An 11,410-nucleotide genomic window follows, 5' to 3' on the forward strand; every position below is an offset into this window, starting at 1 on the left:
TGTGTTTGTGTGGTTGTGCACACGTGTGTACACATACCTGTCCCAAGTGAATGTCCTCCTTCATCATTTAGTCACAAAAGGAAAGATAGAGTCAATTGGTATAAACACCAGGAGGACTATTTTGGAAGTTAGTTTCCTTATATCCCTCCCTGAAATCTTAGAAAATCTGCTTGGACAGAACACGACAAATACAACAAAAGCAGTGGATCTTTTACCATATTGTTTCCATTTATAATATACTCATACTTGTAGGACATATAAAAGTCAAGTTAGAATCACTGTCATTGGGCCAAGGAGACTTTAACACGATCAAGGAATGTGTGGCTTCTAAGACTGGCGAGAGTAAAAGAAACACCCATTAGTTCCTCATGTGCCGTTGGACAGAGTCACTTCATAATTTTTATTTTGTTAAGGACTTTTATAAAGCAAAATCCCTCTTGAATCAAACACCTCATAAAACATTATTTATAGTCCTGTGCATGCTAGTGATACATCAGGTTTCAGTAGACCAGTATCTGCAAAATTGAACGGTTGTCAGGTAGAAGCTGTTTTCTACTGGAGGGAAACCCACAAGTTAAGGCACTTTCTGAACCCAAACCCACAAATAATTTGACCTCTTTTACTGGCTTTCATCTGGTTTTATACAAGAATCTTTCTTTGTTAATTATCTTTTCATTTTTTTTTTAATTAACCATCATAGTTTCAATTTGGGAAATAGGGACAAAGAAAAAAAAAGACTTTTCTTAAATCCTCCAATTTATATTCTCGGTTGCAAGATGGCAGCAGCAATCCTTACTTTTGGGCGTGGTGACACACTGCTTAAATAAAAGCCCAGTTCTAAACCCCCAAGCATGCCTTTTCCATTGCAGTGATCCCAGCCATTGGTGATAAAAAACAAAACAAAAACAAACAAACAAACAAAAAACAACCTCAGAATGAGTTATGGTCTTTAGGGCACAATGCTTAAGATGACACTTCCAAAAACAAAATCAGTTACAAGAACAGCTTAAAAGTAGCCTGAAAGCCAGTATTCCCTAAGCAGAACATGAACAAACTGACAGACTCCTCCCTGAGCCATGCAAGGCATTTCATATTCTTCCTCACTCATTGGGCATGAGCTCTTTCACAGACCAGGCCAAAAGGGACCTATAAAGAATAATCAATTTCTTCAGCTGGTGTAGTTTTAATCAGCTGGTGTGAAATCTACTTCTTCAGCCCTTATATCTTACGTTAAGACTATAGGAAGTGTTCCTTCTTGCATACAGTAGGTGTTCAGGCTGTCCCCTAGCACACCAAAATCACTGCTTCAAGCACAGCTTAGGACCGTACTTAGAAGTATCCAATTCCCCTGTGTAAAGATGCAAAGTTTTAAAAAAGCCGATTTCAGGTCCATTCATTAGGTACCCCAACAATTATAAATAAATAGTAATAAATACTTATTTACACTCACACACCCTTCTTATATCCCACAGCATTACAAACAAACCAGAACCATGCTTCTTCTCCAGGTAAATACAGTCAGGTTGGAGGTGGGACACACAATTGTTAACAGTGCAGCAACACTACACAACAGTTGAGTATAACAACAGTACCAATACATAGCACTTAAGAGCATTTTACAACTTCAAAGGTCTTGCAAAGACTTAGTTTAAGAAAGTGACAATGTTATATCCATTGAGAATCAGAGGGAGCTTGGATGAGAAAAAAAATGTAGTTTCACAGCATAGAATTTGGCCAGGACACCAGACTTGATGCCCTTATTGCATATAAAATGTCACATTAATTGGAGATATGGCAGATGCGGGAGCTAGGAAAAATTAGATCAGGCTCATGAGAGACCATTTAATTTCCTTGAGCATGAAATCCAATTTCCACATTGATTGTGTCTAAACAGTTTGTTGTTTTGGTAGACATCAAAAAAGGTCAGTGAAAACTCACAGGAACTGAAGAGTTGCAGGAACACAAACCATTACCTCCATTCACAAATAAACACAGTGAAAGATTTCACATCAATTGAAAATGCTGCATCATAATTGCTGACAATTTGGGAACTGGCACCCACTTATCATCCTGGCACAAATTTACAAATCCCTGAAAATATGATCAGAATAGAGAGAGAGACAAAGAAGCAAGCAGCAACATAGAAAGCTCAAATGAAATTCAGGGACCTGACAGTGTCCTGACTTCCACCTCTCCTCTGAAGTCTAAGATGACTGGAGGATAAAGGAGGCCACAGGTGGCTTTGAGACACAGCTCTGGAAGATTTTTCTTGGCCTGTTTACTGTTTGGTTGTTTTTTTTATTCAGCTTTTTTTGCTTTCCGTTTCCTTGTGCCTTCATTAAGCTCCTCTTTTGACTTCACAGGAGGAGGCGGTGGATGGGAAACCTCATGGGAGGCCCCGTGCTGATCATGACTAGTGTGTCCGCTAGAAACTGAGCCAAAGAAAACTGGGCAGATGAAGCCTTCCACTGGAGCAAAAGGTGAGGCGTGAGAGTGAGTCGCCGTCATGAAAACCTGCCACATAACAATGGATACCTGGAGTTAAAAACCTCATACAGCAGCTACAAAAGGCTAACTAGTAAGGAGCAATCAACTTATCCGAGATCTTATAAGCGGCCCTATTGATACATAACTCAAAGCTTTATCACAAGGATCTTCTAGCACACTACCTATACGACGGAGAATTTAGCTTATAGTTTCCTGAACATATCTTTCCTGGTATGTACAGCCAATGCCTTCAATAGTGGCTTAGTAAGGTTACCAAAGCTAGATGCAAAGAACTAGTCCTAATATCTCACTAACAGAAACTGGTGAGTGCTTTCTAACTGCTCCGGGGAGTACCTCATTTTCATCACTAACTTTCCTGAAAATAACATTTTCAGTTCTTCTCTTCATTATGAAGTTAATCATGCAAACATTCTGCATGGGCAAGCAAACATGGGCACCTACAAGGAAATTCTAGGAAGTTAGGAGGACCCATATAAGCAGAACCCACTGAACAAGACATAAAGCAGCATTCCCAAGTCAATGTTTCAGTTTAAACTGGTGAACATCCCCAGCTTAATTCTATACCCTTTGTCTGGTTCTGTAGAATTGTTAGTAGCAAATCTGCTGTCAACTTACCTTGCAAACTATCATGAACATGGTGAAAAAGAAGATGAGGTTGGCTTCAGAGACAGGGAGCCAGTGAGTTTGTTGCAGTGTGAAAAGGACTGTGCCATACAGACTAGCTTTTGTAGGGCTAGAAGAGAAATAAAGAACTTGTCTAGAAGGTTTATGTACTTCGCACCCGGTCCTGAATGGTTCTTTAAATTCAATTTTCAATCTGACAGAAAACGTACAGGTTGGCTACTTACAAGGACATGTGAAGAATTTCATTTGTTTCTGGCTTCCAGACCCCACGCAGCAGTTGCTCAAAGTTAGACATCAAGGCAACACCAGAACCTGTGAAACAGAAAAAGCAAACAGCTTGAACTTCCACACTAGAAGAGAGCTCTGCTGACTCCTCTAGATGTCCCAGAGATACGGATAACCCAAGGGGAACAAAAGGTTCATGACTTTCTTCCCTAACTTAAAAGAAGTTACCCTAGAACACCAGAGCAGGACAAGCGTTACTAGGTTAGAGGTCGGAGCAGATGATCTTAGAGGTCTTTTCCAACCTGAAAATCATGATTCTATGAAATGCTTTTTGGACTTCCATGAATTGTTTCCCGATGGGGAAAGGGCATTTGCCTCTGTTCTGTTTACCGATGCACAAACGCTTACTACAAATACAAAACTAAAGGAAAACCGACCAGACCGTTTCAACCCTGCAAGAACCCCCCTGCAAAGATACAGGCAAGGCCAGAGACAGTAGAACACAGGAGAGAGAATAAAGAATTCCTCAGCTCTACACCCATAAGTGACTCCTAATTCTTCATGCCTCCATTAAAGTTAGATGATGACTCAGCTGACAACCATTCTGCAAGTATGAATAAATCTGTGTTCCATGGAATGTGATTAACTGGAGCCAGCTGACTAACCAGCCTGTTGGTCAGCACTGAGTGATGTGGTGACCTTAAGCTTCACTCTCAGACTCTCCCCATCCCTCCCCACAAGGCTGGGTGCACCCCTGCTGCTTTAGAGTATCCCAGGTGTCACCTTTGACCCATCCAGTAGCCATCATAATGAACCACCCGTGGTGGTACTGGTGATGAGCATGGTGGACCCCGGCTGCAATTTTGCGAACTCTGACCACTTCCTTCATCGCCACAAAGATGAGCTTCACAGGCAGAAAGCTAACACACTTGTAGAAGAGGTTCATGGGACAGAAGAATATCAAGTACCTGGAACAAAAACGCAAGGAGTTTAAGGACCCATTTGTTTGTCTTGACACGAGATATATAGAGAGGATAAGGACTACTGCAGTGTTAGCCTGAATTACGTCAGAGAGAAACAAATGCTGGTTCTGTCATGCGAAAGCACACACAACCCCTACACACTGAGGCAATTAAACTTGGAATAAGTGTGGTTAGTTTGTGCACACTTCACTAACACAGAGAAGACGATGCCCCCAAATCTTCACTGTGTGCCGCTCTCCTGCTATATGTGGTATCAGAGCAGTGCATGCTGCTTTTGTGGTTTGGCCACGGTCCAGCTGTGGCAGCTATGAATAGAAGCGTCCAGCAGTGTGATTGGCCCCCACCCATATTATCACAACATTAGACAGCTGGTCAGAGAAACTGGAAACTACATCTAGAAATACAAAAGACTCGCAGACTACTTCATACCGCCTCCACTTTCCCTAGTTAATCCAAAGAAGATAATACATGTGTCACACAAACAGAATACCTCCCTTCTCATACAAGGTTTTTGTGCACAGCCAGCAGTGTCTTAGGCTTGGTAAGTGAGATGAAGCACAGAGGACTCACCAGATTGCTGTGGCCAGGATGACACTGGAGTTATTACTGAAGTAATGAATAGGTGCTTCTCCAAGTAACAGATCAGCAAGTATGTAACTTCCAAAGCAGTGGAGCATAGCACAAAGCCAAGAGGCAAAAGGGCTCTTACGAGACATCTCCACAGCTCCTGTGAAGCAAATTCTAAATGAGAAGATGAATTCAGCAAACAAGCAGAAACTTAAAGACCTTCTAAGACACTTGCCTTGCACGTTCTGCAACAACAACAAAAAGTCAAACAAAAGTGTTTGCAAAACAAAATGAAAAAAAAAAAAAGCATATTCTGTGAAGCCTGAGCAGATCAGTACCGGATATAGTCAAGATATGATACACGTGATCACAGCCTGCAGGCCCCCCACAAGGTTTCATATCAACTGAGTCATTAGAAGTTTATGAATTGGCTAAGAGTTTATCTCCTACATTTGCTCCTACTTACTGCAATCAGAAAGAACATTTTTTTCCCTTGAAATCAATGTATTTTTACAGTCTAAAAATAAAATGCATACTAGTACCATTCTCTCCATTGCTTCAACCTAGGTGCCCTCTAGAATTCATGAACAATCTGTTCAGCTCTTTCATTCATAAGATAACCTGTAAAAATAGAACAGTCATTCTTAATCTTTATTTGAAAGAAGGGGATTTGAGGATTCTTCACTGCTCCTGTGCTACTTTGCAAATGCCCTCTAAGTTCAGAAAATACAACTAGATATTAAAACAGTGTTACTCTTTGGTAATACATTATGGTCTCGTCCCACAACCTTCTGTTGTGGGGTAGGATTTTTTTTTGTTTGCTTGTTTTTTGATTCCCCTAGTCATTTTCATCCACTGCTGTGCTTCTTCAAGGAAGTTTCTCAAAAACATAAATTCTGTAAGATTCTTTCATCGCCTTAAACTGATTCCTGAGTCCTTTATGCAGTGTTTCAGATACCTAACAGGCAGTTTAAAGAAAGAATGCCAAAATGTTATATCAACATTACCAACGGTGGCCCACCTTAAATAGCAGTAAGTGAATCAGCATATGCTAAAACTATGACTACTCAGACTCTTCCATGCCCAAAGACATTTGAACCAGCTGAAGAGACAGTGGAAGCGAGACAGCTGCAACAGTCACGATATGGAGCTGGTTCTGTAGGAACCCAAAGTTTAGCTTGAGGCTTCAAATTAATGACACTTATTTCTCTTTGGCTCCATTAAGCCACACAGTTCCCAAGGAGGAAACAGGACAGTAGTGTCCTGACCCTGATCTTTAGTACAGGAGCTGAGGGATGTGGCAGTGTAGGAATCTAATGAAAAGTACACCCCAGCCATATGCAGTCCAAGTGGATTACCAGGCTCTTAAAGGTATTTTCATGAGAGTTGCCTGTTAACTGTCCCGTTCAGGACTTAATGCTAGAAGACAGCTGTAAGTGATCAGGCCTTGAAAACCCAGCACTTCTATTTACATGGAGTTTAAATAGAACAGCATGTTGCTTGTATAGCGCAGAAATCCGACAACTGGAGGACTTCAAAAATTATACCAAAGCAGCTTTTTTTTTTTCCTCAGTCATAGGGTGATTACATTTAAACTGTTCAAAACAGAGCGGGAAGAGCACATGCAGTATCTAGAATACAGCAGAGAAGGCAGCATTTGGAAAAAACCAAGGCACAGTCAGACCGCAACAGCGGAGAAAGCGAAAGCTGAGATGCAAATCTATCGATCTTTACAAGATAGGCCCAAGGGAGCAAACACAGCAAGGTCATTTAGGGTGCTGAGAACAGGTTACGGCTTGGACTAGAAGACGGAAAAAAGCAAGGTTTAACTTACAGCTTTTTTGTGTATAAACAGGAGGGGAGCATTGACACAAAAATAGAGAAGTAACCGGACAGAAATGCAACGCTAAGTCCGGGGACGGCAGCTCAGTGACTGGATTTAGGTCCTTAACGTGGTCGGACCCCAACGCTGACTGGGTTTAGATCCTTAACGTGGTCGGTCCCCACCTTAACTAAACCACGAGATGACTTTGAGTGAGCCCCCTTCCCTCTGCCCCCACACCGGTGCCAGGACCTGAGGCTCTGCCTCAGCCCGCAGCCGGCCGGCCGGGGGCCGCGGCGAGCCCCGGACCCCCCAACGCCGCTGACAGAGGGGCTGTGGCCGGGCAGCCCCCGGCTCCCCCCGCTTTCCCCGGTCGCACGGCGGGCCGTCCCGCTGCCCGCACCGACCTGGCTCGTACTTGAGGTAGAGCACGGAGACGATGAAGTAAGCCGCATCGAAGAGCGGGAAGACGGGCAGGGCGGCGAAGGCGGCCGCCAGCTCCCCGAGCTGCAGAGCCCCCGCTAGATCCATGGCAGCGGCCGCCGCTCTCCGCCACCGCCGCCACCGGACCCGTTCTCCGCCTCCGCCCGGCCGCCCCGCCTCGAGGGCCGGGCCCGGGGCGCGGCTTCGCCTCTAACGGGGCCTGGCGACGGGAGGAGGCGGCGGCCGGTCTCGAACCCGGGTCCTCAGGGCGGACCCCGCTCCTCAGCGGGCGGGCGGCGGGGGCGCGGAGCCTCCGCTCCCGGTGCCTCAGGGGCGGCGGGGAGGGAACGGGGACAGCGGGGAGGGAACGGGGAGGGCGCAGGCGCTGCCTCTCCCTCTCCGTGCTCCTGCCCTTTCCGTTTCCGCTGCCGTTTCCGCCGCCATGATCGGGGACCTGCTGCTTTGCGGGTAGCGGGGCCGGGCCCAGGGTGGCGCAGGGGTAACGGGTGGGGGAGGTCCGGCCGCGCCTGACGCGCTCTCTCTGTCTCTCCTCAGGACGCTGCTGGTGAACGCCGGCGCCGTGCTCAACTTCAGGCTGTGAGTGGAGGGGTCGGGGTGGGGCGGAGGCGTCGTTCCCCGTTTTTTTGTGGTAACGTCGGTTTTTGGGGGGGGTGTCGTGGCTCTGCCGGCCCGGCTCCGGGCCCCCCGGGTGCGATGAGTGCTCGGTAACGGCCGCCTCGCTGTCCCGCAGGAGGAAGAGAGACACGGAGGGCTTCGGCGAGGAGTCCCGGGAGCCGACAACCGGTAACGGACGGGACCCGGTGCCGGTGCTGCGCCGTCACCCGCGGGTCGCCTCCGCTCAGAGCCGCGGGCACGGGGCAGGAACGGGCGCTTTCTGTAGCAACTTTTCGGTCAAAGCATGTTTGAGGCACCACAAGTACAAGTTTAGACGCCCCCCCCCCTTCCCCCTTGGTTTGAGTATCAATTCTTTTCTGGCTGGAATAAGTGATTTACGAAATCGCAACCTAAAATTTGGCTCCGTGACACCTACGTGGAGGAATGACAATTGTCAATTTTGACCCCAAACTGGTGACTTGAGAAAACATACAGAAACATTTCTCCTTTTTCTTTTTTTTCTTTTTTTTTTTCCCTTTTTGAAGTGTAGGTGCCTGTGGTGCAGAGGTAACGCTTTGCTTGCAACCGGGTTTCCATCTGCATGATACGCACACACACGTCGCTCCTCTGTAGCTCTGTTTGCTGAAGGGGACAGAAGGCTGCAAACTATGACAGCAGGCTGTCCTTCCTGTTTTAAAAGTGACCCCTTTTTATCACGTATTGTTTATTTTACCAGCCACTCACAGTAGGGATGTACCGGATGTAGTATGGAACATCTTTACCTAAAATTTTAATTGTGGTTATTTTGACCTTTTTGTACTTTTATGTTCCTCCTGTTTTTCAAGTAGTGTTGAAAATGTGACTTGCTGATGTATTAGGTAATTTTCACATCTAAGTTTGTTTTCCTCTTGATTTTTAGGTGATAATATCAGAGAGTTCTTGCTGAGTCTTAGATATTTTCGAATCTTCATTGCCTTGTGGAACGTCTTCATGATGTTCTGTATGATTGTGTAAGTAGAGCAGTGCAGCATCTTGTCATTTGTTTATTGGAAGTCATATACTTCTGGGTTTTTCTTATAAGTGTGTTTCTTTTCTGATCTCCCTCTGATCTCCAGCTCTCTTCTATTCTCTTGTTCCATCATAACTTCTCATTTCGCTCATCTCCTTAGATCTTCAAAAAGGTGTTGACTGACCTCATAGGTTTTTTGCTAATATGGGCACCTTTAGTGCATGAAAACCTTCTCTCTGCAGTGTACAAGTCCTTTAGCCTTAGATACGACATCATTTGATTCAGCATTTCAGTGTAAATGTGGGGATGTTGTTCGTTTGGGGGTGAGGTGAAACCACCACATAATAGAATGGAATCAGCCTTGAGAGTAGTCTCTGGAAACTTCAGGTTTTAGTTGAGATAGAAGGGCTAGCAAAACACCTGCTTGCTTTTTCACTTGTGAAGCTGTATGGTCTGATGTACGGCAGAGCAAAACTGATCACCAGATATGCTCTGGTGTTCCATGCTGAAATGGCATTGGCATGACTATTATGCTGTACCTGGTTCTCATCTACTTTTTTTCCTGTTGCGTCCACTAGGTTATTTGGATCTTGAAAGTCATCCACAAACATGTCTGTTAACTTGGAAGAGACTTTTGGCTGGAAACGTAACTTTTCTATAAAGTAAAAGATGATAACGCTTTCAAAATGCAGCCCTGGGATTGTGGCCTGCTCTTCGGTACAAGCTCCTAACACATTCAAGGGACAGGACACGTTCATCCTCTTCAGCCAGTCGTGTAATAATGTGGCATATGCTGGTTCGCTTGCTCCGGGGAGTGAGCCTTTAGGCCCCTGAACCAAAATCTTCAAAGTAAAAGTATTTCATCTTCATTGAAATAAAGAGAACTTCAAAGTGGTTAGCTAGGCTTAGAGTGCAGTGCCTAGTGTGCAGGGTAGAATTGCAGCAGGACTGAAGACCACAACCTTAAAACTCTGCATTGTTGGTCACTCCCAGCTCTTGATGTGTCTGCTAATGTCACCATTGTCTAGGTCACTTGGAAGTCACACTTCTTGATAGTCATTTTTGTAAAGCAGAGCAAAGTATTCCTGTAACTTTGAAACAAAAACTTTTCATTTTTTCCTCACTATTCCATTTTTCTTTGGAGAAACAGAAAAGGATTATTAAAAAAAAAGGATTCTCACTTTTTCTCATGTTCTTCCTAGCAAAATGCTTTTCAAATTAAAATGTCAAAGTTTTTTTTTTTCTCTAAGCAATATGTAAGGGATTTTGAATGGATAAATAGCAAAACTAATTCTATAAGCCAATCCTACAGTTTTGGAATCAGTTTGGATTTGGTTGAATAAAGATGTTCTATTTAAGAGTAAAAATAAATTTGATGTTGTGTTCATTCTGGTACAGGAAAAATTAATTCAGTATTGTTGTTTTTTTTTGAGAAATTTTAACCAATCTTGTTATTGCATCTAACTTTTTGTGGTATTTTTTATGTTAAATCAGCCTTCTTCATCCCTAACTGTCCCTTGGCATCACCAAAATAAAGTAAGAGAGAGTGTGGTGCTGGTTATCTTTTAAAACAAGCTGGTTATCTTTTAAAACAAACTATTAATGGAATCTCCTCAGCCTCATTTTTTTACCTATATGACTTGAGGAGTAGGTAGGCCTCGTTTAAATGGTTTTAACACCTGGGTTTCAACGAATACCTTGAGTTTTATCTGGATGCAGTCAGGGAGTCAGACACAAGTGTTGTGCACTTAAAGCAATTCACTCCAGTGAGGCTCTTTTGTATGACCTGAAGCCTTTGTGCTTCCTTTTGAGGAGGGGTAGTTTAAGGGAAGATGCCTTGCAGTAATGAAAGAAGAATGTATGGATAAAAGGATCCTACAAGCGTGGTTTGAACTGCACAGAAGTATTTAAGATCCTAGGTTAAATTTAACCATATTCCAGGTCTTGTGTGTATCTTCAGTGGTTTTTATTTTAACCTTTTTCTGTTTTTTTTTTTAAATGAGCAAAAAGAGTAGCATGCTACCTTGCCTTGGCATCTAAACAAAATCAAGTGTTTTATGTAATTTTTGGAAAACATTTTCTCCCTACCAGTCATTAGTCCAAGTCTTCCTCAGTGAAATGCAGACGAATGGGGGTGCGGGAGGTTTAATCGCTCTTATGCATAAGCCGCTAGAGGGCCCCTGCAGTCAGCAGAGCAGCGTCCAGGGCTCATTTTCAGACTGGGTTTTAATTCTTACTCTGAAAAATGGTTGATCCTGTGCTGAGATGACCTGCTTTCTGAGCGACACTCCGATTGTGGTGAATATGGGAAATGGAAGATGACCAAGCTGTACTGGTAAGGAATACAGACAGTTTTATAGCTCTAACTAGATAATATGGATTAACAGCATGCTGCAGCCTCACAATTTCAATTTATGAAAATAATAAAAGTTTTAAAGTTGTCATTCAGCTCCTATGCACGTGCTTTAAAAACAACTACTTGGTTTTAAGCTGCTGTTGATATGCTTTGGGACATTTAAATGCTGGGCTGAGTGCTTATCCCGTGTGATAGAGGGTGGCTTTCAGTGGAAGCTGTTTGTTACAGCTGCTTTTGTACCAAGTCCAATTTTGTATTACAAGCTTCTGAAAACCTGA

At 43.8% G+C, this 11,410-nt stretch overlaps 2 protein-coding genes across 6 annotated transcripts; one reads left to right on the forward strand and one right to left on the reverse strand.

Annotated features, from left to right (window-relative positions):
- Positions 1 to 371: 371 nt before the first annotated feature.
- Positions 372 to 7,372, reverse strand: TMEM38A (transmembrane protein 38A). 5 transcript variants are annotated; one of them, XM_040537423.1, is made up of 7 exons: positions 7,137 to 7,168; positions 5,444 to 5,528; positions 4,911 to 5,067; positions 4,141 to 4,325; positions 3,357 to 3,444; positions 3,124 to 3,241; positions 372 to 2,514 (listed from the first exon to the last, which is right to left on the reverse strand). In XM_040537423.1, exons 3-7 carry the CDS (start codon positions 5,054 to 5,056, stop codon positions 2,299 to 2,301), a joined length of 753 nt encoding a protein of 250 aa, XP_040393357.1. In that variant the 5' UTR covers positions 5,057 to 5,067; positions 5,444 to 5,528; positions 7,137 to 7,168; the 3' UTR covers positions 372 to 2,298. The 5 variants fall into 5 exon arrangements, with proteins under 5 accessions (XP_040393357.1, XP_040393355.1, XP_040393358.1 ...); XM_040537421.1 differs by lacking the exon at positions 5,444 to 5,528 and having other exon boundaries at positions 7,148 to 7,372; XM_040537424.1 differs by lacking the exon at positions 5,444 to 5,528 and having other exon boundaries at positions 372 to 1,348; positions 7,137 to 7,269.
- A 111-nt stretch (positions 7,373 to 7,483) lies between these two features.
- Positions 7,484 to 10,143, forward strand: SMIM7 (small integral membrane protein 7). The gene is made up of 5 exons (XM_040537425.1): positions 7,484 to 7,620; positions 7,708 to 7,749; positions 7,904 to 7,956; positions 8,687 to 8,777; positions 9,355 to 10,143. The coding sequence occupies exons 1-5, from the start codon at positions 7,595 to 7,597 to the stop codon at positions 9,368 to 9,370; spliced, it is 228 nt and encodes a 75-aa protein (XP_040393359.1). The 5' UTR covers positions 7,484 to 7,594; the 3' UTR covers positions 9,371 to 10,143.
- The last annotated feature ends 1,267 nt before the right edge of the window (positions 10,144 to 11,410 follow it).

The sequence above is a fragment of the Cygnus olor genome, chromosome 26 (assembly GCF_009769625.2).
Source record: "Cygnus olor isolate bCygOlo1 chromosome 26, bCygOlo1.pri.v2, whole genome shotgun sequence".
Lineage (NCBI taxonomy): Eukaryota > Metazoa > Chordata > Aves > Anseriformes > Anatidae > Cygnus > Cygnus olor.

Bases quoted from the DNA above. Each gene is read 5' to 3' on its own strand.
- TMEM38A (XM_040537420.1), bottom strand. From the start codon at position 7,260: ATGGATCTAGCGGGGGCTCTGCAGCTCGGGGAGCTGGCGGCCGCCTTC. The intron at 4,326-4,910 runs GTGAGTCCTCTG...TTTTTGTTCCAG, and splicing joins ATCCTGGCCACAGCAATCTG to GTACTTGATATTCTTCTGTC. The intron at 2,515-3,123 runs GTAAGTTGACAG...GTTATGTGGCAG, and splicing joins TGTTCATGATAGTTTGCAAG to GTTTTCATGACGGCGACTCA.
- SMIM7 (XM_040537425.1), top strand. From the start codon at position 7,595: ATGATCGGGGACCTGCTGCTTTGCGG. The intron at 7,621-7,707 runs GTAGCGGGGCCG...GTCTCTCCTCAG, and splicing joins GGGGACCTGCTGCTTTGCGG to GACGCTGCTGGTGAACGCCG. The intron at 7,957-8,686 runs GTAACGGACGGG...CTTGATTTTTAG, and splicing joins GTCCCGGGAGCCGACAACCG to GTGATAATATCAGAGAGTTC.